The following is a 27142-nucleotide window of genomic DNA, read 5'->3' as shown; positions in this document are numbered from 1 at the left end:
GGAACAAGCCTCAACATAATAAAGGCCACATATGACAAGCCTTGAAAAGTTCTCCTCTAAGATGAGGAACAAGACAGGGATGCCCACTCTTACAACTTTTATTTTACATGGTACTGGAAGTCCTAGCCATAGCAATTAGACAAGGAAAAAAAAACATTAGGCATCCAAATCAGAAAGGGATTAAAACTGTCACCATGTGCAGATGGCATAATATGACAAACAGAGAATCCTAATTGTTCAGTAGCTGAGTCACATCTGACTCTGTGCAAACCCATGGACTACATTTGAACTAATGAATGAACTCAGTAAAGTTGCAGGATACAAAATCAATAAACAGAAATCCAGTATATCTATTCACAAATAACAAACTACCAGAAAGAGAAATTAAGAAAACAACCTAATTTATGATTACATCAAAAATAACAAAATACATAGAAATAAATTTACCCAAGGAAGTGAAAGATCTCTATACTGCAAACTATAAGACACTGATAAAAGAAACTGAGGAAAACACAAATAAATGGAAAGATATTCCATGTCTGTAGACTAGAGAAGTTACATTGTTAAAACGTCCAATTGTTTTATATATATATATATATATATATATATATATTTGGATATTGTAATAATATCCAAAGCAATCTACCAATTCAATGCAATCACTATCAAAAATCCAATGGCATATTTAACAGAACTAGAACAAATAATTCTAAAATTTGTATAGCACCATAAAAGATCCCAAATAACCGAAACAATCTTGAGATAAAAGAACAAAGCTAGACCTCCAGCATGAAATCATGCTCCCTGATTTCAATTATAGTATGAAGTTACAGTAATCAAAACAGTATAATATAGGCACAAAAACAGACACACAGATCAATGAAACAACACCTTCCAAGATCAAGCCTTGGAGGAAGAATAAGGATGCAGGTGGCTTTCAAATCATGCAGTCGGAGGTAACAGACAGATAGCAAAGTGCAGATTTCCATTAAAATGGTGGTATCTGGGTGGGTATGGAGCATAGGGAAAATGTCAAGGTAAAAGGCAGTTCCTGGGGTCCTCCTGACTATCAGTAATGGCTACAACCCCAGAGGAGGTCATGAGACTTCAAAGAAAGGAATCTAAAGGAAGGAAACTGAAACCATGGAGAGGAGACCCTCAAGAATGCCAAGAGAGGAGATTGGGATTGGGCAAGGCAGTCAGCAAAGAGTGGGAAGGAAAGTCCAAGGTGGCAGGGCCCTGACATCACAGGTGGCGATATGAGGGGCAGGAGGGGGTCAGCTGCCACTAATGGGTCAACAAAGACCATAAAGGAGGCTCCAGAGCTGAGAATGAGAAGGTAAGGACTCCCGGGCAAGAGGAGCACTGGAGCAGCCCTGCCTCTCACACAGCGCCCTCTGCACTGGCACCCACGCCACTCACAGATGATGTCGGGAGCATCGGTCAAGTTCAGGAGGTCATCGTCCTCCCGGAGCTGAGTGTACTTAAGCTGGGACCGCTGGCGCGCCGCCGACAACACCTCCTGCAGCACCTCGATGTTGCGGAGCTTCTTGCACAGGCTGGCCTCCCTCATGGACTCCTCGTGGAGGGTAACAGCTCGGCACAGATGGGATTTCCCTGCCCACAGAAAATCAACACCACCTGTCACGTGTAACAAACTGCAACGTGAGTACTTCATGGAGAGCCTGAGTGCCCAAGGATCTGCCCAGCAAGGTGGACATTCTCCTTCCTGAAGGATCTGCCGGAAGGCTTCAGTCCCTCTGAAATGTGTGTGCAGTATGCTCACTTGTGTCTACAGAACTGTCATTCAGCAAACATTTTCCAAATGTTCTAGGCATTAGAGATAAAGCAAAAGCTAGCCTCTATATTCATTGAGTTTGCATGCTAGTGATTGAAGACAGAAAAATAATGAGCAAAGAAATGTATAATGGGTCATGTAGCATTAAGGTTCTGGAGAAAAATAAAGCAGAAACAAAAATAATGGGCAGATGTAGTACTTGAGAAGGTGGGGAATGAGGAGTTGCCCTTCTGTGATGTGTGATCAGAAAAGGCCTTTTAGGAGGTTAACTTAAGTAGAGCCCTGAAGCATTCCTAGAAGAAGAGCAGCAAGTGCAAAGGCCCTGGGACAGGATCATGCCTGAATGTTTAAGGATGACAAGGGGCTTGGAAGTTTTGCTGGGGAGAGTGAAGGCTGCAGAGAAGGATGGAGAATGGGGCCAGAGAGGAGCAGGGGCCTGACCACGTCCAACCTCAAAAGCGCAGGTGAAGACTCCTATCCTTCTCTGGGTGAGATGAGAGCACGAGGCTCCTGGCAAAAAGCTGAGCAAGCTGTGTGACCTCTCTGGACCACTCTCTGCTCAAATGAAAACTGGGGATCATACCACATCTATCTCATAGGGTTGGGCGAGGTTTAAGCGAGTCAGGGTCTATTAAGCAGGCACCACGTAAGCATGGCTTGGACCAGGGCGGTAGGTAAGAAGTGATCAGATTGGGGATATTTTTCTAGGTAGAGTCAACAAGATTAGCTAATCAAAGACGGGTGAGAAAGGAAGATGAAGGTAAAGAGTGCGTCCTAGGTTTCTGGCCTGCAAACCCAGAAAGATGGAGGCAGCATCGCAGAGATGGGCAAAGTGCATGTATGGGAGGGGGCAAATTTGAGTGGTGGAAGAACTCAGATTTGGACATGAAAACTCTGAGATCTGTCAGAGACCAAACTAGGACAATTCATTATGAGTTCTTAAGTGTGGCCTATGAAACGTGTGCTTCTAGAATAGGATGACCAAGGGCCATCCCCTGGACCACTAGGGAGCTGAAGACTGCCAGAACTCTGCCTCCACTGTGGGAGGGGCTGGGCACACACAGAACCCATGAGAACACAGCTCTGGAAGCCCACTGAGCCTCCTGGTTTCTAAATCCAGAGTGGCCACAATGACTCGGAAGACCTAATCCCCAGGCCCTGCCCGGGCAACCTGTCTGGGGCTGTCGGTGAGTGGGAGCAGCTGGGTGGGTCAGATGGGACTCAAGGGAGGAAGGGAGCAGGAGCGCCAACACGCACCCAGTAGCTGGCGCTGATGAACGTTCTTCAGGGTGGCCAAGGGTGTCAGCCCCTCTGGCATGTGGCTGTAGAGCTGGGACAGGCACTTCTCCTGATGGTCCTCATCTTCACCAGGCTTCACTGCAACAGGAACCGCAAGACAGATCCTTTCTCATGGCCGTGGTGCAGCCTTTATACACAGCTCCACAGACCCACTGAGAAATCCTGCTTTCAACTACATCCCCAGCTTAACAAGGCACTTGGGATAATAGGTCTCCTTTCCACCCCTGGCCACACCCAGGCAATCCAGCCCAAGGTCTTTGTGGGGGGGGGGCAGTCTCCCTCTAGTGGTTCATGATTTGGCTCCGAGCCCCTGATCTCTACCTCCTCCCAGTCACCCATCTCACAAACCTCCAAGCACAGTCCTGTCTTAAACCTCTGAGGGCCTCCCTGCCTGCACCCTCCCTGGTAGGTGTCCGTTCGTAACCTCACCAAACCACCCACCACTACCACAACAATTTAAGCCTCTGTTCCAGGACCCAGGCAGACCCTGTTCTCACTCTCGCTGCCCTCTCCCTCCTGGAAGAGCCCCCCCAGAGTCCCAGGTCTAACGCGGATGGCACTGCCTGCCTCAGAGGAGCCTCCATGGCGACAGCAAGGACTCCAACCCCTGCCGCGTCTGTGTGCCTACCTCAATGACTATATTTCTACTGGCTTACCCAGCTTGTCCTGCTCAAGAGACTATAATCATCCCAGCAGGAGCAGCTCACACACAGAGCCCTCCACATATGAGGCACTATTCAGCTTTGCACAGAGGCACTGAGGTTTCACAGCAGCTTGTGAGATAGGATCTCTTCATAGTCCCATTTTATAGATGAGAAAACTGAGGCACAGAGCAGCTAAGTAACTTGCCCAAGATCACCTAGCCAGTAAATGACAGAGCTGAGATATGAATCCAGGCAGTCTGGCCCCAGAGGATATCCTTTCCACTACTTGGAGGGCTGCCTTGATGAGCACTATTTGCAACAAAAGTCCCTTTCCCACCTACAACCTCAGATCAGAGCCAAGACCAAGGAGAGGAGAGGGAGGCATTCACCCTAGGCTGAAAATTTAAGCAGGTGCCCTAAACCCAGCCACCAACATATATATGATAGTTTAATACAATTTTCTAAGTATCAAAATTAATGCAAAAATATTCATGATGAACATCAAATTTCCTTTGTTTCATGCTCCAATGTGGCTCAGTATACCACTGCTATTATCTGCATCTTCATTTTCTTTTATTAATTTGTTTTTGACCACGCCATGTAGCATGTGAGATCTTAATTCCCTGACCAGGGATCAAACCTGTGCTTCCTGAAGTGGAAGCACGGAGTCTTAACCACTGGACTCCCAGGAAAGTCCCAACTGTGTCTTCATTTAAAGTGTTATGGTGTCTTCATTTAAAGTTTTAATCACCGTGGATTTCTGCCTCAGTTTTGATTCATCTACAATTACATGTTAAAACATTATCTCAATTACTGAGTTCATGGGCATCCCCTTAGAGTTTGTGTTTGGGGTGAGTATCTCCCTGATCTACCCCTGGTCCTAGATTCCAGGTGAAATATCATCTCCATGAAGCTGTTGGCTCCACCCCAGGCAGAAGGAACACTACCCCTCCCTCTGCCACAGCAGTACCACATCACTCCTAATCCCACCCTGAAAGCAACTTCTCATTTTGGAAAACAGCCTCCCACTCAAGTGAGTAGCCCGGAGACTGAGGAATCGCCAGACACGAACAGCTGCCTGGGCCCACGTGTAACCCCCACCCTCTGCCCCCAGGCTGTTGAACATCTCTCAGGAAAGCAGAAAGCTCTTGCCCAGCTCAATATCACCCAGAGGCAGCATGCCTGCAACCCTGACCAAAGCCTGGAGCCCAGGCCACCCAGCCTTACGCTGGTGGTCGATGAGCAGGGTGGCTGTGAAGTAGTGGGCCAGGGCTTCATAGTGGTGGGCCTTCACGCAGGCCAAGCTGGCCCAGGAGTACGGGATGTTCTCCTTCACTGGCTCCTGGTTCATGGCCGTGTGCAGCTGCCGATAGACCTCTCCCACCTAGAACGGAAGGAACGCTGGGAGTGGGGAGCCTGGCACAGGGGCCCTCACGTATCCGGGCTGCAGAAAAAGAGCCCTTTCTTCTCTGTGGTGGCCCCTGCCAAAGGCCACTCCACAATCTGGGAGCTATTCCAAGGGCTCCCAGTGTTGTCAGTGTCAGAGCTAACAGGGAGACTGGGCCACCATCATTATGCTGGATTTTAGGCTCAGCTGCAGATGGACTCAGTGATCCGTATCTGAAACACTGACTTGCCAACAAAACACAAGCCAGTGCTCTGGCCAGCCAGGGCGGGCATGCTGCCCAGGTCACGGGCAAGCTGCCATGGGAAGCCCCTGCTGTCTCCAGTGGGCCCACACTGATGCACCCTACTTGCCCCGGAAGTCAGGGGAAACAGCAAGGCTTACCTTGGCCGCTTCCTGAGCCACCTTCACCAGGAGGAAGAACTCGTTCTGGAGCCCAGAGAGGCAGACCTTCTCAAACGTGCTTTCCTGGGCTTGTGCCAGCATCATTTTGACCAGCACACTAAGCATGGCGGGGCTCATGTCGTAACTTGGAGTGTGAGTAAACGTCTCCTTCAGGTAGTTCAAAACCCCTGCAATTGGAATTGTTTTGAGCGTTAGTTAGGGATATCCTATTTATTTCACCATGCTGCTCAAGAATATAAAAAATGATGAAGCAAAAATATGAAACTAGTGTCCCAAAGCATCTTTAGAAAACTCTGATTCTCAATTACCATAAAACCCAGCAATTCCATTCCTGGGTATAACCCCACAGAATTGAAAGCAGTGACTTAAACTGATATTTATACAAGAATGCTCATGCCAGCATTATTCCTAGTAACCAAAAGGTAGAAACAACTCAAATGTCCCTCGACATTTGAGACGTGGGGATAAATCAAGTGTGGTATATACACACAATGGAATATTTTCAGCTTTGGGACTTCCCTGGTGGCCCAGTGGCTGAGACTTCATACTCCCAGTTCGATCCCTGGTCGGGGAACTAGATCCCACATGCCGTAACTAAGATCAAAGATCCCTTGTGCCACAACTAAGACCTGGGGCAGCCAAATAAATAAAATAAATTTATTTTTTAAAAAGGCAAGGGCTTCCCTGGTGGCTCAGTGGGAAAGCATGTGCCTGCCAATGTAGGAGACATGGGTTTGATCTGTGGGAAGAGAAGGTCTGGGAAGGTCCCACATGCTGCTAAGCAACTAAGCCCCTGCTCCACAACTACTAAGACTGTGCTCCAGAGCCCGGGAACCACAACTGCGGAGCTCACATGCTGCAACTACTGAAGCCCATGTGCCCTAGATCCCATGCTCTGCAATAAGAGAAGCCACTGCAATGAAAAAGCGTTGCCTGGCAACCAGAGTAGCCTCCCCCTCCCGCCCCCGCTCACCACAACTGGAGAAAAGCCCACGCAACAATGAAGACTCAGCACAGGCAAAAATAAATAAATAAATCTTAAAAAAAAAAAAAAAAAAGTCAATTCTGACACATGGTACAACACGGATGAAGACATCATGCTACCTGAAGTAGGTCCATCACACTGAGAGGAGGTATCTGGAAGAGTCAAATTCATAGACACAAGTGGGCTGGAGGGAGGAGGGAATGGAGTTATTGTTTAACGGGGCAGAGTTTCCCTCTGGGGGTGATAAAAATAAGTTCTGGAGATAGACAGTTGCACAACAGTGTGGCTGTACTTGATACCAACAAAATACTCCTAAAAATGGTTCCAATGGTAATTTTGTTATGTATGTTTTACCAGTAAGAAGACTTTTGTTTTCCAGTTCTCTTCCAAAACATTTACATCTGTATCAGGCAAGGAAACCAGCCTGCTCCCTGTCCATTCCTGTCTCACCTGGACCCTTGTGAGAAATGCCATACGTGACTAGGCATTTAAGGGAAGTGAAGGAAGACAGAATGACTAAAGGGCTCGCAGCGGGTCATGCTCACTCTTAACCTCTGGGTCATTCAGAAATTCAAGGCTTTTCTCCAGGACCTCAGGAAAGATCAGCTCAGTCACTCTAGTGGAAATTTTCATGCTATAGCCCTCAGCTGACTTTCTTATGTGTTAGAAAAGTGTCACAGCATTAACTGGCAAATCAACCTAGAGCTGAAATAAAACCTTCTGGCAAAATCCCATCTGACTGGTTCCTCTGGTTTTGCTGCAAAGCACAAGCTGCCCTGCAGGAGGAAGGCCACGGCTGCACTGTTCACACCTCCCTGGAGTCCACTTTTACTCTGTTCTCAAGCTTCGTTTTGTCCACATCTCTGGAATCTTAGAGACAGGCATACCTGCTTCAGATTCTTCAGAAAGAAAGATGAGCCCAGAAAAGGATTTACAGAGAAAGAATTCAACTCCCACGTGAAATTTCAGCATGATGTTTTCTCCCAAGGGATCTATCATTTTAACCAAACAATATCATGACCAGCCCGAAAGGCAAAGCCACGGTCCTTCACAGCCTTGCAGAGGAAAGCGAGATAGCCCCCAAACTCCTCTGCCAGGGTTAACACCCCAAAGTAGAGTGACAAGTACCGGCGCAGAAAGAAACTTATTATGGAGCCAGCTCGGGGCACCACACAGTGGTCAGCACTGTGGCCACTTCTGCCTACAATCCCTGTGCCAAGTCTGCAGGACACAGCTAGAGGGGGGTCAACCAGGACCTCTGAGTGCCTATGAGGCAGGCCTACCCACTGCACCCGTGGGCTGCCAAACCCCCCCATAGGTTGGTGCTAAGTGTCACTTAGAAGGGAGCTAAGAAGAGCAACTATGGGTGAGCAAGCTTCTCAGAATTCACATAACAAAGGCACGGATGGTAACACTCACTGATGAGGCAAGCTGCCAGATGAAAGTAAAAAGCAAAAGCCTACATTCTCACCACTTGAAAAAACTTATTCTCTTCTTCAAAACTGTGTTCAAAGACACAGTTCATCCACTGCCATCCGTGGGGCCACTCATTCGGAAAAGATTAATCATTAACCACTGTGTACATGAGCCACAGTCAGACGGAGACAACCGGGTTTGGGCCAGGAAGCAATTTTCCTGATGGGAAGAGCCACCAGCTCCGGAAGCTGACTGGGCCCTTTCAGGCTCCTGAGGCCAAGCGTAGGCCTGGGGAGGATCCACAGGCCCCCTTCAGCTCAGGCACCAGGGCCACCTGGCAGAGCCAGAGCTCTATCTCAGCGGCAGCGTCTCCTTGGAGACATACCTGCAGCCCTCTGAAAGGCATCCACCGTGCTCTCCAGCCCAGCTTCTGTTTGTCGATTGCACCGGGTGCCGATCTGTGTATAGAGGGCTCCGATGTTAAACAGGATGCTGGCCTTCTCCAGCAGCAAATTCTGTTGGCTGACCGGAACCCCGGTGAGGGAGTCATACCTATTTAAAAGAAACATCTTTTGAGAATATGGATCCCTTGGCTATTGAGTGCCATGTGCGGGTAAAAATGGACAAAACTTATTTCTTGAATAAAACTCAAAGATGCACATGCAATGAGGTTTTTACCACAAGCAAGACGATGGGCCTGCTCATACTGTTAAGACGCCCACAAGCACAAACAGAAACAGGGCTGCTTCTCAACCAGGATGTCCTTCCGTAAGTGAATGGACACACAAACTGTGGTACAGCCATACAGTGAAAAACTATGCAACACTTAAAAAAAAAAGAAATAAACTATAAAGGCATAAAAAGACACAAGAAACCTTAAGTGCATGTGACTAAGTGAAAGAAGCCAATCCGGAAAGGCTACATACTGTATCATTCCAACTATATGACATTCTGGAAAAGACAAAACAATAGAGACAAAAAGAATCAGTGGTTGCCAGGGTTGGGGAGTGCAAAGGGGTGGGGATGCCTAGGTGGAGAGCAGAAGACTACAGGGTAGTGAAACTATTTTGTATGATACTATAACGTGGATACATGTCATTGTTGTTTAGTCACTAAGTGATGTCTGACTCTTTTGCGACCCCATGGTCTGTAGACCGATAGGCTCCTCTGCCCATGGGATTTCCCAGGCGAGAATACTAGAGTGGGTTGTCATTTCCTTCTCCAGGGGATCTTCCCAACCTGGGAATCGAACCCACACCTCCTGCGTTGGCAGGGGGATTCTTTACCACCGAGCCATCCGGGAAGCCCACGTGTCATTGATCTTTTGTCCAAACCCATGGAATGTACACCACCAACAGGAACTGTAAACAGTGGATGTTGGGTGATGGGCAGCCAATGTAAGTGCATCAACTGTAACAAATGTAACACTCTGGTGGTGGGTGTGCAGGAGCAGCGGGTACATGAGAACTCTCTGTGCCTTCCTTTCAATTTTACTATGAAGCTGAAACTGCTCTAAAAAATAAAATGCATTTAAAAAAAAATAAGGCTTCTCCTAAATGAAATGTAGCAATTACCAACCCCTCATAATTCTGCCTGAGGCCTTAGAGACTCAGGATATGTTTTAAAGTTCATACATTGGCCAGGGTATAGATATGGAGCTTCTCCCTAATTCAGCACTAAGAAGTCACATTTGGGGTTTTCACTCATGTGCAGGCAGCTAACACACCTTTAGGAAAAGTCATCTGCCCTTCATTTCTAAAGCAAGCATCAAGAGCCATCTGCTGTGGTGACATTTAACTCTGAATATGCTTCTCAGCTATTGGGAGTTACTTTCATTTCACATACTCCTTGGGCTTCAGTGGCGGCTCAGATGGTAAAGAACTCACCCGTAATGCCCTGGGTCAGGAGGATCCCCTGGAGAAAGGAATAGCTACTCACTCCAGTATTCTTGCCTGGGAAATCTCATGGACAGAGGAGACTGGCAGACTATAGTCCATAGGGTCACAAAGAGTTGGATAAGGCTGAAGTGACTAAGCACGCATGTACTGCTAAGCAACTCAGAGAAGGGGTATAGCATCTCTAAGATATTTCGACAGCACTAATCATCAAAAGTACCAACTCTGGGGAAGAATCAAAGATTCTGCTTCAGTTTTTAATAGACCTGATCTGCTTCTGTTTGCTGCTCTGGTCATTGGGAGAAAACTTGATTCCCACCCTCATCCCATCTGGGAGAAGAATCTTGCTTCTTGTCAGTTCTACCTCAGAGCCCTAGTGTTTCCCTCATGATAAAATGAACACACACACACACACACACACACACACGCACGCCTCCTCTCCTCAGCTCACTTGCTCTGAGAAGCAAAAAGCCACTGTCTGTCGGAGCCTTCTCCCTGTGGATCCCCTTCATAAACAAACACTGGCTTATCCACACGTCTCCAGCTCTCCTGTGTTCATTGGACAACTAGAAGGAAGGGGGCTTCAGTGCAGAGGAGCCTCGTGTGGGGCTGAGGCTCCCCAGTGTGGCTGGAGATAGTAAGCCCCAGCTCAGGCACCTACCAGGTAAACAGGATCCCCATCTGTCGGGTGGGTGGGAAGAATCGGCTCTCGACAAACCCCAGCTGCATGAAGTAACTCATCAGCAGATCTACTCCCGCCTCATTTCGGCTGGGCGTCCGACAGGCCTGAAAGGACAGGAACCACCGCGGGGGTGAGTGGGTGAACAGAGAGCAGATGGACGGGCCAGGAGGATGCTCACAAACAGTTTCTCTGGAGCCTGGACCCCGCTGCTGGTATCATGAACTCTAGGAGAGGTGGGAAAGGCTGGGAGGAACTCATGAGTCCTGGAACCCAGCTCCAGACATGCATGTCTGTCTCCTCTGTGGTCTTCTTTCGTGGCAAGAAGATGAATGGATGTTTCCGACAGCCCCTCCCTAACACCCCCGACCACCAGTGATTCTACAAGACTTCAAGTGCAACAATGGGATCATCAGAACACTGGACAACCTCTAATCATAGCCAGCCTCCTCTCCATCCTACACATGGAAACGTACTTGTCTGAGATCCATGAGATCTGCTATTTCATCTTCATAAAGGTAGCTATCTTCACTGTAATGTTCCAGAATAAAATCCTGCAAGAAAAAGGAGATATTGTAAGATGTGACTCAAAACCAGAAACAAGTAAAATAGTAACGTCTAAGGTATGCATGCATGCTAAGTCAATTCAGTCATGTCCAACTCTTTGCAACCCTATGGACTGTAGCCCGCCAGGTTCCTCTGTCCAAGGGGTTCTCCAGGCAAGAATACTGGAGTGGGTTGCCATTTCCTCCTCGGGGATCTTTCCCACCTAGGGATTGAAACCTCGTCTCTGACATCTCCTGCAATAGCAGGTGGATTCTTTACCACTAATGCCACCTGGGAAGCCCCCAACCCCCACTGCCTGCTGTAAGCTATGTGGTATGGCCAAATTGTTTTTTAATTTAAATAAAAAAGAAATAGGCACAACATAACATATATTAGACGGAGAAGGCAATGACAAGCCACTCCAGCACTCTTGCCTAGAAAATCCCATGGATGGAGGAGCCTGGTAGGCTGCAGTCCATGGGGTCACTCAGTCGGATACGACTGAGCGACCTCACTTTCACTTTTCACTTTCACGCACTGGAGAAGGAAATGGCAACCCACTCCAGTGTTCTTGCCTGGAGAATCCCAGGGACGGGGGAGCCTGGTGGGCTGCCGTCTATGGGGTCGCACAGAGTCGGACATGACTGAAGCGACTTAGCAGCAGCAGCAGCAGCAACATATATTAGAAGATGGTTAAGTATTACAGGAAAAAAATAAGAGAAATATGTGTGTGGAGAATGAGTTCTTACATAACATCCTTCGTAAGTGCTGGCTCTCCCTGCCTGCAAAAAGTAGAAGGGAGTGATTGTTGATTACATTTTCCCAAGTGGCTGTGAGTATTCTCTTTAATGTATTTCTACATTAAAGTCCCTTCTGCTCTTTATATGTTCAGTGAGTATTTACACATGCACCCATACACCCTCCGCTTACAAAAATGGGATTGTACTGAATGAATATACAACTTGGCTTCGCTCTTGTTTTTCTTGAATTGGCACTGTATCAAATGTTTTCCTATGCCACAAAGTATTCTGTGACACAACTTTCAATGGTTATATAATCCTCCGAAGGCACAAAAGTACCATTCATTTATTCAACAAGTAGAGTACCTACTATGTGCTTGCCAATATGTACCATGATGTTCTTAACCCTCCTTTGTTAAACACATAAATCATGACAGTCTTCCTTCTGCACGTCTCTGATTAATTCCTCAGAATAAATCATGAGATGTTGTGCCAGTTCCAAGGATGTGCAGAAGGCTCCTTTTGTTTTTTCATGTGTGTCATTTTTAGCCAACTTTTCTGTTCACTTTATGATTCTATGATTTTCTTTATGACTTTTGGAATCAGCTCCTCCACTAACATAATGACACTGTGTATATTTGAAATGGTTTTCAAATATGATCAATTATGTTACTAGTGACAATAATTATGGTGAGGATGATCTGGGAGACCAAGTTCCTCGAGGGCTTCTCTGATCTCATCCGTGAGAGCAGCATTAAAGGCCACCACTCAGGGGCCTTCCCTGGTGGTCCAGCACTTAAGGATCTGCCTTCCAACGAGAGGGACGTGGGCTTGATCCGTGATGTGAACTAAGATCCCCCAATCCTCGGGGCAACTAAGCCCACGCGCTGCAACTACTGAACTCATCTGCTAAGTGAAAGATCCCACACGCCACAACAAAGATCCAAAGCAGCCCAAAATAAATAAACAAACAAGTATATATATATATATAAAAGAAGGCCTGTTTTACCTGGTGTTAAAACACATGAAAAATGGACAATGAAACCAAACATGGAGCAGAAACAGAAGCAGATTCAAGAATCAGGTGTATAACGTAAGCCCATCGTTCAAAGAAGAGGAAAAGCCTGGAGCATCCACCAGGTCCAGGCAGGAAGGAAGGTACACACATCTGTTCCTGATGTGAACTGAAGGGAAGAACTCTTACAGGGATGTGGGTAGGGTTATGGGAAACCACAGGGATGGCGTGGGACCTCCAGAGCCATTAGAACCACAGGGCTGAAGGGCCAAAGGGGAGAAGGAGTTATGAGTACTCGGAGAGGCAGCTGCCTGAGGCGAGAATCCAAACCAGGACATCTTCTGGTGGGGGGAGGGGGAAGATGCAAAAGGTAGCCAGCTTAGAGAATTGAGGAGTTAAAGCCCCGCCTTCCCTCTCCTCCCGTCCTCTCATCTGTCCTCTCATCTTGGCTGCTGCTTCTCCCCCTCAGCCACACCCAGTAGGAAGTTACAGAGCAGGAGCCAGTGCTAACTCCCACACAGAGCAGGAGGGAGGGGGACTGAGGGGGAGGGAGGGGCACAGAATGTAAAGGACAGCATCCAACATGACACGTGGATTCTTCATACATGGCTCAGGGGAAACTGGCCACCACTTTGGTGAAAATAAAAACTTACAGCCCCGGGGCTTCCCTGGTGGTCCAGTGGTTAAGATTCCGCCTTGCAATGCAGGGGACACCACTAGTTTGATCCCTGGTCCAGGAAGATCCTACCTGCTGCAAGGCAACTAAGCCTGTGCCACAACTACTGAGTCTGCGCTCTGCAGCCCTTGAGCCACAATTGCTGAGCCCACATGCAGCAGCTACTGAAGCCCATGAACCTTAGAACCTGTGCTCCACAATAAGAGAGGCCACCCCAATGAGAAGCCCGCCTACCACAACTAGACAGGAGCCCCTGCTCTCTGCAACTAGAGAATGCCTGCATGCAGCAACAAACACCCCGCACAGCCAAAAAAAAAAAAATTAGCACCCTACCTCTCATTACTCACCCCCAAACAAACTCCAGATTGACTAAAGATTGAATGTTAAAAATTAAACAAAGCACTGGAAGAAACTACAGCAAAATAGATGTTTCCTCTTGGTATGCAGAATGCCTTTCAAGGCAGGGTTGTAAAGGGAAGAACTGTGAAGCTGAACAACATAAAATCTGAAAAAAAGATTTATTTTTTTTAAACTGGTGTTGCTTGTAAAACAAGTTAAAGGAGAGAATATACTGGGAGAAATACTTGCAACATACATTACCAAGGATTACTCTCCTTCATATACAAACGAACTCAAGAGCAACTCTGAGGTAAAGGAGACAAAGGACAAAAATAGGTATTTCCAAAAGGACACATGTAAGGAGCAAATAAACAGCAGTGAGGATGTACTCAGCTCTAGAATGTATACAAATGGTAATGATACCGTTTTTGCCTGCCCCCCCAAAATCAAAATGCTCAGTGATACCCAGTGACAGGGACAGAGTAAAGGGGCTAAGCAGGTGATTAAAGAGTTAATCCCACTAGGGGATTGTAAGTGGAAAAAATATGGGAGACCCCTGTAAGTTAATGATTACTCAAAAGAGAAGACGCTTAATAACAAAACCAGGCAACAGAAGCACAAGACATGCCCCAAAACAATAGAACAATGGTGGCATGAGACCCATATCCTGCCCAGTGAGCTCAGTAAGTTAATGATTCCCAGGACATGCTCTCTGCACATGTAAGAAAACAATACTTTGTGGACCTAGCCTGACCATGTAGGAAGCAGAAAACTCCCCGCTCTACCCGGAGGAGGAGCTGATGCTGGAAGCATGACGTCTGCTCAAGAAAGACAAAGTTCTTCTCCCTCTCCCCACTTTTCCTTTGATTATAAAACTGTGGTCCGGTAAGTTCTCAGGGCGAAGCATTTCTCGCCTGCCTGCTTGTAAACTCACAAGCATCCTATTCGAAGGAATCACTTCTTACCTACCTCTCTGTTTCTCACTGAATTCTTTCCTGCGCAGAGACATAAAGAACCATAGTACCAGAGCTCCTGGGAGCCCTTGCAAGGACACAAATGGTTTCAGATGGTGACTGCGGCAGGATTGTGGTAAGATAAGAAGGTCTGGGGTCAGGTCCTAGAAGGCTCATGGGATGCCACGAGCCAAGAGTATGGAGGAGGACACTCCACCGATGGCTGTCTGTTTTAGACAGGCTGATCAACCCCAATGCTTTGGGGCTCTGATTAGGAACTGGGTACAAGTCAAGCGAAGGACATTATGGATGTCTAAAGGAAAAACAAACAAAAAACTGGAGGAATGGTGGTAATCAACATGGGTTGCCATAAAATTGTGGCAAGGGATCATAAAGATGTGGAAGGGATCAGGTGACAATGGAAATGGTATGCAAAAAGAAAGACATTTTACTGTTTGGATTGCTTCTGACAGGATTTGGCAATCTACACTGTTTTTAGGTCTGAGACTTTTCTTCTATATTCTGTATCTATCCCTGTTAAAACTCAAGTCTGTAAACTTAACTTTTCCAACTGTTATTTGTAAACTGATAAATCTGCATTGCAATGTCTGTTTTATGAATAAGTTTAAAAATGAAACTGGGATCTCTGAATACGTGTAAGTCATGTCTTTTTGTCTTTAGATAATATTGCTGAGGTTAATTTGTGAATGAGCTCAATTTAATTGGCTTTGAAAAAGTAAAGTAAGCACTTACAAAATAAAACACTTCCAAATACAAGAGAAACTAAGCTAAATGGATTACAGGTTCACATGATTTAAGAAATATTTAATATTAAATTAATATTTGGTATTAAAGTTTGTAGTTTAAGTTTGTTAATTAATATAGATATGTTTTTAGACTCATGAGTATTAAGTATACTATTTTATCTGGGTTTACTAAAAGTTAGTAAGTTCATACTATATTTGTTGTACAATTTGTCAACAAAAAAATTAACCCCTTATTGTCAGACTTTTGCCATCCTGATATCCTTGTAGCATGGGAACAATCTGCTCCTAAATTAAAAAAAAAAACAATTAAGATAGCTATACAAAAGCTGCAAATTAAACAGTCAGGGATATGGGAAATCCAATATGGCTGCCTGGCTCTTCCTGGCTCCCTGGCAAACTCCGTCTTTTACTTAATGGGTTAAAGCCTTCCTGGGCTACAAAGCTGATGCCATACAATGAAAAATAAAAAGATTTAAAATGAGCTTTTTTATTTAGGGTATACCTTTTATAATTTTTAGTATTCAAGGCACCTGCTTTATTGGACAAATTAAATATGCCTATGTGATGAATTAACCAGACTTATTTTATAAACAAATTAATCTTAACTTGGCTAGCTTTGGTAAAGATGAGGGTAATTTTAGAAAAAAGTTATGTTTTAATAGATACTAAATTTTAGTTTTGCTACTTGAGGTCAGTATCTACTATCTAAAACTCACTTTTCAAATAGCTTTTTGTTGTTATATGACTGTGAAGCCTAACCAAGTTCTTAAAAAGGTATTCTAAACTTGTTTCTAAAGCTGATCACTGTAATCTATCTTTGGATATATACGAAATGCTTATAATTTATAATCGGGGATATATACGTTAGAAAAAAAATCATTTAAAGGATTGTATCTCGCCTAGATCAAAGGCTTCTTATCAGGTATTCTTAAGTACATTATGCTCAAGAAAACTGAAGGGAATCAACTTCCAAGATGCAGGGTAGTTTGCTCCTAATTACTCAAAGTGCCCAACTTCCTGAGCCCTGATGTCAGTCTTCCCCTCCCTCTGACTCTTACAAGTGCTGACCCTTTATTTCCCATTTGTTAACACCACTGGGGTACCCTCTGTAGTATTCCTTAGAAACAATTTCTCAGGCATTAACACCTGGTTGGGAGACTGCTTTGGGAGGGATAGCATCTAAAGTTTTAAGTACAAATCTTGAATCAGTTACAAGGTAGACTTTGACACAGGAAGGAAACTTTTGGATAGCTAACTATTGCTCTGGTGAAACCTGCTATATCCATGAAAATGGCTGCTCCAACAAGGGCTGTCTCACTGGTGGGAGCTGCTGTTCCAGCCAAGGCTATTATCCCAGGGGACAATACACCCAGGGCTTCCGAGGTGGCTCAGTGGTAAAGAATCGCCTGCCCAATGCAGGAGACATGGGTTCTATCCCTGGGTCAGGAAGATCTCCTGGAGAAGGTAATGGCAACCCATTCCAGTATTTTTGCCTGGAAAATCCCATGGACAGAGGATCCTGGCAGGCTATAGTCTATGGGATCGCAAAGAGCCAGACATGACTTAGTGACTGCTGCTGCTGTGTCACTTCAGTCGTGTCCGACTCTGTGTGACCCCATAGACAGAAGCCCACCAGGCTCCCCCGTCCCCGGGATTACTTAGTGACTAGACAACAACAAAATGCATCCAAGAGCGAGGAAAGACCTCCTCTGTATCCCAAGCTATCTAAGGGGCCCAGTTTCCGCCATGCTAGCACCCGCAGCAGCATAAGTCACCAACCAACCGCCCCGATTGTTCTGCCTCTGAGAGAAACCTCTGATAGAAATCAGAAACAGTAAGAGTTTACGTGCTTTTTTCAACATCCGATCTAAGTCTGGCAAAGGGTAAATTGGGAAGTTTTTCTGAGATCCCTGAACTTTTCACAAGAGTTTACCAGGTTGATCCAATCTTTTGATCTCACCTGGAGAGATTTACAAATCTTATCCCACTGCTGCACTCCTGAGAAAGAACAGCACAAGATACCAGCAGCCAGAGTCCTAACTGACCAGACGGCAGCTCAAGTCCAAGAGGGCCGGGCAGTACACCACAGGGGGAACTATGCTGTTCCTGAGCCAAATCCACAATGAGGCCATCAGAGCCACTTTGTTGAGAGCGACAGATGGGACCATATGATTAACTGTTTAATAGAGGGTATGAAAAAGCTCACAACGGGGGCTTCCCTGGTGATCCAGTGGTGCAAAAATCCACCTTGCAATGCAGGGGATACAGGTTCAATCCCTGGTCCGGGAAGATACCACATGCCGCGGAGCAACTAAGCCTGTGTTCTACAACTACCGAGCCTACCCGAGCCTCAACTATTGAAGCCCACGAGCCCCAGAGTCCATGTTCCACAAAGAAGAAGCCACCGCAATGAGAAGCCCCTGAACTGCACTGAAGAGTAGCCTCTAGCTCGCCACAACTAGAAAAAGCCTGCGGGTAGCCAATAAAATAAAATACGCAAATAAAAACAGTCCCACCTTGGGGGCAGGAGTTTGTTTTAAAAAGAAAAAAGAAAAAGCTTACAATGAAACCTGTCAACTGTGAAAAAGTGAAAGAAATCCAATAGGGACCATATAAAAATCCTACAGTTTTTCAAGGGAGATTAATAGAAGCGTTTAAAAGTGTACCTAGGTGGATCCCTCCTCCCCTGAGGGACAGGGCTTTTTGGCTCTACATTTCATAGCCCAGTCTTCCCCAGACATCAGAAATGAAATTCAAAAAAGTCAACTGCCGGTCCTCAGACCCCTAACAGTGATTTGCTCTAATTGGCTTATTTGGTTTTCAGTAATAGGGATATGGCCAAAAAGGCCGAATACACCCGGAGAGATAAACAAAAGGCCCAAATGATGACAATGGCTGTGTCCACTCTGAGACCACCACAGGAAAGGTCAGGTTTTTTAGGCCAATCTGGCCACGGTAGACCATAAGGCCCATAGGTACGCAGACAAAATCAGTGCGCTCTGTGTGGACAGAAGGGACACATTAGAGTAAGATCGTGATGGATGAACCCTTCACAAACAGCCAAGGTATTGAAAGAGGGAATGCCCCAGGCACCAGAGAGCTGAGGGGTGGGGTCAGCCTTCTTTGAGGATTTCACAATCAAAAGACAGACAGGGCCCAAGGCCAAAAATGGCTCTACCCAGAGATGGCATCAACATAACTAACGCGGAGCCTTGGGCAGTCACCGAAATGGCAGGTCACTTGATAAAATTTCTCACAGACTAGCACAACCTTCTTGGTCTTAACCCAAAGGATCGGAAACCTTAATAACTGTAAGAAACATGTACTGGGAGTGTCAGGCAAGGGACAGAGGCACATTTTCCTGCGACCCCTTTTGTACAACATCAATGGCTGGTTATTTCCACATTTCTGTTTGTGCCTGACTGTCCTATTTCTTTAATGGAAGGTACTTTTTAAATAAATTAGGGGTCACACTCTGTCCCTTGAGGGACAAGGAAATCACTCTCATAATCAAAAGATATTAAGAAAAAATAGAAAAGAATAAATTAAATCTATAACTGAGATAAAAGACTCAATACACCCTAAAATATAAAACACTAAGATTCCAGGCCTAATCAGAAACAAGCAGATTGAGGCCTTCAGTGACTCTCTTTTAGATCTGGAAACTGAGGAAAACGGTCTGGATCTTCACAATCATGGCTATAATCTTTCTTAGTGAGTTTTCCAAAGCTCACTGTTGTATTTCTTTTAATTTATACCTTTTTGTAGATTCATCCTCCAATGCTGAACATCTAGGAAGGCTAAAAGGATGATGCTAACCACAGTGACATTGACTAGCAGTTCTCCGAACAGAGAAGGGACAGTCAGCCAGGTGCTTTACTCCTTCCCCAGGCAGGCCGATGTTCCGTCTCAGCCCGAAGTAGCTAATGATCAGTCACTGCCCTTTACCCCCTTTGAAGCATAAAAGCGTACACAACTGGAGGGAGGAATGATACAGACAAGAGTAAAGGGACAAAGTAGGTGACTAAGTAGTTAATCCCAATAGGGGATTGTAAGTAGAAAAAATATGGGAGACCCTGTAAGTTTGCTAAATCACAAACCCAGGCAGGCTTGCTTAGAAACAAAACCATGCAAGAGAAGCATAAGACATACGCCCAAGACAATAGAACAACGGTGGCATGAGACCCACATCCTGCCCAGTGAGCTCAGGGAGTTAATGACCCCTAAGACATGCTCTCTGCCCGCATAAAAAACAATAATTTGTGAACCTAGCTTGCTCAACCTGAAGGAAGAGCTGATGATGGAAGCATGATGTCTACTCAAGAAAGACAAAGAAGTTCTTCTCCCTCTTCCCTTTTCCTTTTTAAAAAAAATCTTTGGCTGTGCTGGTTCTTCATGGCTGTGTGGGCTTTTCTCTAGTTGCAGGGAGAGGGAGCTACTCTTTAGTTGTGGTGTGTGAGCTTCTCACTGTAGTGGCTTGTCTTGTTGGGGTATGGGCTGTAGGGCACGTGGGTTTCAGTAGTTGAGACTCCTGGGCTCTAGAGCTCAAAAAGTAGTGGCACACAGGCTTAGCTACTCCATAGCATGGGGGATCTTCCCAGGTCAGGGACCAAATCCATGTCTCCTGCACTGGCAGGTAGATTCCTCACCACTGGGCAGGGAAGCCCCCTACTTTTCCTTTGATTATAAAACTATATAGTCCAGTAAGTTCTCAGAGTGCACCATTTCTTGCCTGCCCACAAGCAGACTATTCTAAAAAGTCACTTCTTATCTACCTCTTCACTGCTCACTAAATTGTCTTCTGTGCTGAGACATAAAGAACTGTGGTACCGGAGCTCTCTGGAGCCCCAAAAGATGACACAAACGGTTTCATAAGCAGTCACACACACTTGATAGGAACGTAAGGCAAGACCAGTTCTGGTGGGTTATTAGGTAATCGTATCTTTGACCTACCAAATCCACATCTAGAAATTTATCCAAAGGGAATATTCAGCGAAGTGTGCAAAGATGCTCACAGGAGAGCTGTTGACAATAAAATTTGGAAGATGCCTTAAGAATGAAATTAATAGCTACCCTACTTGGCACTTACTACCAGTAGATACCATGCTGAGCCTGAATTGGAGGAGTCTCACATCCTCCTATGGAGAAGGCAATGGCAAGCCACTCCAGTACTCTTGCCTGGAAAATCCCATGGATGGAGGAGCCTGGTAGGCTGCAGTCCGTGGGGTCGCTAGGGGTCGGACACGACTGAGCAACTTCACTTTCACTTTTCACTTTCACACATTGGAGAAGGAAATGGCAACCCACTCCAGTGTTCTTGCCTGGAGAATCCCAGGGACGGGAGAGCCCGGTGGGCTTCCGTCTATGGGGTCAGACAGAGTTGGACACGACTGAAGTGACTTAGCAGCAGCAGCACATCCTCCTAAAGACCCCTGATCAGAAGATGAGACCAGGTGCTCAAAGCTTAAGTACCAAATAAAGATGTAGGGGGATGTGTGTGGCTGTGAGGGATCTTTACATGTCTTGGTATTTTCTGAATGTTTTGCAATACTGTTCTCAATCAGAAATATATACTGACAAAGCTATATTTAAAAGGAAAAAAAAACTTGAATTCTCTGGAATGTATTTTGATGGTGCTTCTTCATGAAGTTGTTTTAAAGCCCATTTATTTAAAACAGAACATAATCAGACCATGAAGCTTCACTTACCATTAAACATCATGAGGATACACAGATTTGAAAGACAACATGAATTGCCCTGATTTAGTTGGCCAGATTACCTCTGCGCACCTGTCTGTGTTACTCTCAAGCACAAACATGGAAGGAAAAACAGAATGTCCCCCAAACATTCTCATTTTTGTATGACTGACATCTGTAGAGTTCTTTTTAGGCTAAATTGACATGGTTGGAAACCTCAGCTGAATAGCACTTGGCCATACCCACAATATGTGATTTTTTTTTCCCCACTAGATTTAATGTGAATTCTGCACATGACATGTTTGGATCCTTACAGTTGCCCAGGAAATTCCCAATTTTCTCCAAGAGTCTCCTTTTTGAACACCTGCACTGTTTTTAAATTTTTAAAATTTTGGCCACCTGCACAATTCCTTCCAAACTCACACATTTTGTGTTTCTTCGTATGTCTTTTTTTTTAATTGAAATATAGTTGACTACAATATTATGTTAGTTTCAGGTGTATGACATACTGGTTTGACATTTGCATACTTTATGAAATGATCACCGTGACAAGTCTAGTAGTCATCTGTTCCCATACAAAGTTATTACGGTATTACTGAATATATTCCTTAGGCTTCATAGTCTATCCCCATGGCTTATTTATTATATGAAAATCTGTAACCTTCATCTCCTTCACCTATTTCCTGTCCTCTGAAAAATGCCCACACTCTTCCAGCTCTGGCACAAAGCAACAAACTAAATCTTAAAAGAAACTATTCTACAAAAGCAACTAAAACAGACATAAGCATTGCCTGGAGTATCACAGACCTATGTCAAGTGTCACACCTAGCTAAAAGCTCATGTGCCCTGTGAAAAGCTGGCATATAGCTGTCTACTACTCAGAAAATTAAATTTTTGGTAATCCTGGGTCTGGCGAGACTACCAAAGTCCCTTCTCAAACTCTAAAATAAACCCCAAACTTACAGGGCCCAGGACCTGAATTTAAATAAGACATCAGTCCACAAGGCCCTGAGTGAAAGGAACTCACACAGTCTCTGCTTGAGATTGGAGGACAAGTGCAAAAGCTTTCAAAGCATTAACCATTTTTTTAAATTGGAGAATAATTGCTTTACAATATTTTGTTCATTGGAAGGACTGATGCTGAAGCTGAAGCTCCAATACTTTGACCACCTGATGCAAAGAAATGACTTATTAGAAAAGACCCTGGTTCTGGGAAAGACTGAAGGCAGGAGGAGAAGGGGATGACAGAGGATGAGATGGTTGGATGGCATCACCGACTCAATGCACATGAGTCTGAGCAAACTCCGGGAGCTGGTGATGGATAGGGAAGCCTGGCATGCCGCAGTCGATGGGGGTTACAGAGTCAGACACGACTGAGTGACTGAACTGAACTGAATTGATTTTGTTCATTTCTGCCATACATCAACATGAATCAGTCATAGGTATACATATGTCCCCTCCCTCGTGAACCTCCCGCCCGCCTCCTCCCCATCCCACCCCTCTAGGTTGTCACAGAGCACTGGGTTTGAGCTCCCTGCATTATACAGCTAATTCCCACTGGCTATTTTACATATGGTAATATATATGTTTCAATGTTACTTTTCAATTAGGCCCTTCCTCCCCTTCCCCTACTGTGTCCACAAGTCTGTTTTCTATGTCTGCATCTCCATTCAGTTCAGTTCAGTCGCTCAGTCTCCACTGCTGCCCTGCAAACAGGTTCATTAGTACCATCTTCCTAGATTCCATATGTATGCATTAATATATGATATTTTTCTCTTTCTGACTTCACTCTGTATAATAGCCTCTAGGTTCATTTACCTCATTAGCACTGACTCAAGTGCATTCCCTTTTATGGCTGAGAAATATTTCTCTGTATATATGTACCACAGCTTTTTTATCCATTCATCTGTCGATGGACATCTAGGTTGCTTCTATGCCCTAGTTATTGTAAATAGCACTGCAGTGAACATTGGGGTACATGCATCTTTTTCAATTATGGTTTATTCACGGTATATGCCCAGTAGTAGGGCTGTTGGGTCATATAGTAGTTTTATTCCTAGTTTTTTAAGGAATCTCCACAGTGGCTGTTTCAATTTACATTCCCATTAACACTGCAAGAGGGCACCCTTTTTTCCACACATTCTCCAGCATTTATTGCTTGTAGATTTTTTTGATGATGGCCACTCTGACTGGCATGAGGTGATATCTTATTGTAGTTTTGATTTGCATTTCTCTAATAATGAGCAAAGTTGAACATCTTTCCATGTGTTTATTAGCCATCTGTAAGTCTTCTTTGGAGAAATGTCTGTTTAGTTCTGCTGCCCACTTTTGACTGGGTTGTTTGTTTTTCTAGTATTGAGCTGTATGAGCTGTTCGTATATTTTGGAGGTTAATCCTTTGTCAGTTGATTCATTTGCTATTATTTTCTCTCCCATTCTGAAAGTTGTCTTTTCTCTTTATTGTTTCCTTGGAGAAGGAAATGGCAACCCACTCTAGTATTCTTGCCTGGAGAATCCCATGGACAGAGAAGCCTGGCAGGCTACAGTTCATGGAGAATCCCATGGACAGAGAAGCCTGGCGGGCTACAGTTCATGGAGAATCCCATGGACAGAGAAGCCTGGCAGGCTACAGTTCATGGAGAATCCCATGGACAGAGAAGCCTGGCGGGCTACAGTTCATGGAGAATCCCATGGACAGAGAAGCCTGGCAGGCTACAGTTCATGGAGAATCCCATGGACAGAGAAGCCTGGCAGGCTATGGTTCATGGAGAATCCCATGGACAGAGAAGCCTGGCGGGCTACAGTTCATGGAGAATCCCATGGACAGAGAAGCCTGGCGGGGCTACAGTTCATGGAGAATCCCATGGACAGAGAAGCCTGGCAGGCTACAGTTCATAGGATCACAAAGAGTCAGACACGACTGAGTGACTTAGCACAGTCCACAGTCTTGCTGTGCAAGAGCTTTTAATTTCAAAATTTAGGTTTAATTAGGTCCCACTTGTTTATTACCAATTGCTTCTTAAAAAGACAAATTGTGTAGTGCCCAAAATGCCATATGGTCATTTTTTTCTTTTCTAAAATAAAATCAGTGAAAAGATGAGTCAACTAATAGGACTGCTGTGACAAGAAACAGAACTCTTCGAAGCATTTTTCACGATTCTGGGATTCATCCCTACACACCCTGCCTGTGCTGGAAAGCTTGGAGACAGACACCACCTTCCACCTGATCACCCCTTTCTTCTCCTACATGGAAGTTTGAGATGATTCAGTAAAACTAAGAGTGACGGATCTGGGGCAAAGAGGAAGAGGAAAGCATTCCAGATATGGGGAGGCCTTTCCTGGCCCTAGCTTGGGGACAAGCCATCTCTGGGTACCTCCATCAAAGCATCTCTCTCACTTTCCACCCAGATCCTCCACTGAATTACAGGGGCCCTAACAGCTGGGCCTCTGACATCACCAGCACCTGTTCAGTGACTGACACAGGTGGGTCTACAATATCACTGCTTGCCAGAGACACACATGGCTAAGGGGAGACCAGGTACTGTTTTTACTTTAAAGAGGTGAATTGTGCAGTGTGTGACTATCTCAATAAAGCTGGTACTTAGAGGCAAAAAAAAGATGAGAGGGAGGGAGAGAGAAAGGGGGAGGGCAGAGTGGGGGATAGAGAGAAGGAAAAGAGAAGGCAGACATCCAGGGATCAGGGGTGGGGGTGCATAAACTCTAGCTATTCAAGTGCTTAAGGGCGGTGAACCAGTATCTTTAGTTTACTCTGAAAGGTATCAAAAAATAAGATGTACTAACGCATGGAGAGAAGGATGCACAGATGCACAAATACATGACACGGTGACTACAGCAAAGTGTTAACAACAGGAGGATCTAGGCAGTAACAACACAGCGGCTCACTGTGACATTCTTTCAAATTCTCTACTATTTCCAAAATAAAATGTTGAGGGTCAGAAACTTTTGACTATTCTTCCAAAAACATGGCTTAAATTGACTATAAAGTTTGAGGCAAAAAAAAAAAGATGCTAAAACAGGATGCAATTTTGAAAACTCAAAGCCTACCACAGATCCTCTTGGCCTTGAATTCCTGAAGCCAACCAGCCCGGGTTCCCAGCCCCTTCCCCAGGCATGTGAGAGTCTCAGCGACCAGATGTTAGTGAGCATAGGAAAGTTTAGCATGGGCTGTCCGGGTGGTCTGCTGAAGGGGCTCAAGGCCATCCTGAAGAAATCAAGTGATACTTGACCCATCAAGCCTCGCTCAGCACTTGCAAGGGATCCACAATTTCCACATTTCTCTTTTAAACAGCGAATCCAGTGCCCATTGCTTTGAGATTTACCTTGAGAGCGACTGAAAAATCAACGTCCTTGGTTTCCTTCAGGCCAAGTGGAATCAGGGGAATCGTAAATGCTTCCCTAGAAGGAACAGAGCAAGCTACATGAACATCTGCATCTTGGCCACCTGCACAACCCCAGCTTGTCCCCCCACCAGAATCCAGCTCAGGTCCCCACCCCTCTCCTCCCGCCAAGCTAGTACACATCAGTTCATTTTCCATAAAGACCACTCGGGGACTTCCCTGGTGCTACAGTGGATAAGAATCCATCTGCCAACGCAGGGGACATGGGTTTCCACATGCCTAGAGCCCACGCCCCGCAACAAGAGAAGCCACCACAGCGAGAAACCCGTGCACCACAATGAAGAGTAGCTCCGCGCACTGCAACTGGAAAAAGCCTGCGCGCGGCAGCAAAGACCAAGTGCAGCCAAAAATAAATAAAATTATTTAAAAAAAAAAAAGACCACTCAGGTCATGTCCTCGTCTTTGCTGCAAAAGGAGTCCCCGACCCTTTCTAGACAACCAAGCCTAACACATGAGGTCTCTACCAGCTGCATCCTGATTTATCCCTCCAATCACACTGCATCTTTGAATAACAGTCCTGAGGACCTCTGCACACCAGGGTCTGTGCCGTGCATGCTCGCTGCTCTGCGGCCTGGTGCACTGCCACCACTTCCCGCCAACCCCCACCCTTCTCCTCCTCCTCCCTTCACTGCAGTGGGTCCCACCTCTTCTGCAGCCCTCCAACCCTGGGCTCTCACGTGCCTCCTCCCATGGGGCGTATACCTCTAGGTGTCCCACCCTCAGCACAGGGAAGGCCTTGAGGGTGGGGGCCCCATCTGATACCTAAGTGCACCTGGCTCCCAGCCCTGGGTCAGGCCCTGGCCAGCTATTTCCCCACCACCTCCTCAACACCCTCACCAACCACCTGGTTACTCCAAAGGTCACCCTGGGCTTGGTCTCAGGGTCAGGGCCAGTGGGAAGTGAACTGGGCTCAGCTGTGTTTTGCCAACAGGGATTTCGCTCCCTGACCTGTAACAGGAGACCTCCTGGGGCCGCTCAGCCCAGCCGGGGAGGAGGCCAGGAATGCAGGCGGGGTGAGTGGACAATGGGCTGTAAGCTGAAGCTGCCTCTGTGGGGGACAGAAAACAACAGGGCTGTGCTGAAAGCAGGCGAGTCCCAATGGGGTGCATAGCTTCCCCAAGGCCTGCCAGGAAAGCTGGATCCTGCTAGAAGGAGATGAGGACAGGCCGGGCCGCTCTCTGCTGGCTTCACCCTGACAGGGCTGGAGGCTAGGTCTGCTCTTCCTGTGACTGTGCAAGAGCAGCCAGCATCCCCAGGCTCCTGGCCAGGACTCCCCACCCTCTCCATCTTGCACTAATATAACATTTTCCCATAACCTCGGGGCTCCCTGTGTTTTCTCATCTGCATGAGATTGTTTCTTCCCTGTCTACCTCATAGCCGTGTGTGAAGATCAACTGTGCCAAGAAAAAAATAATGTGCCTTGAAAACAGGAAGAGGGCGGATGGAAATGCAAGATGTCATTATATA

General features: G+C 45.9%; 1 protein-coding gene across 1 annotated transcript in view; it reads right to left on the bottom strand.

The window, feature by feature from the left end:
• RHPN2 (rhophilin Rho GTPase binding protein 2) overlaps positions 1 to 27142 on the bottom strand; it is a 69489-nt gene that overhangs the window by 11074 nt on the left and 31273 nt on the right. Inside the window, exons 4-11 of the mRNA XM_055412321.2 lie at positions 25598 to 25673; positions 11003 to 11080; positions 10509 to 10633; positions 8338 to 8504; positions 5531 to 5718; positions 4969 to 5125; positions 3056 to 3175; positions 1423 to 1617 (exon numbers count right to left, since the gene is read on the bottom strand). Of these exons, the coding sequence (XP_055268296.2) occupies positions 1423 to 1617; positions 3056 to 3175; positions 4969 to 5125; positions 5531 to 5718; positions 8338 to 8504; positions 10509 to 10633; positions 11003 to 11080; positions 25598 to 25673 (1106 nt within the window). The remainder of the gene's footprint in view (positions 1 to 1422; positions 1618 to 3055; positions 3176 to 4968; positions 5126 to 5530; positions 5719 to 8337; positions 8505 to 10508; positions 10634 to 11002; positions 11081 to 25597; positions 25674 to 27142) is intronic.

The sequence above is a fragment of the Moschus berezovskii genome, chromosome 22 (assembly GCF_049115385.1).
Source record: "Moschus berezovskii isolate FMDL1 chromosome 22, NW_MosBer_1.0, whole genome shotgun sequence".
Lineage (NCBI taxonomy): Eukaryota > Metazoa > Chordata > Mammalia > Artiodactyla > Moschidae > Moschus > Moschus berezovskii.
Note: the sequence above shows the minus strand (reverse complement) of the source record. Positions and strands in the feature narration are given on the sequence as shown.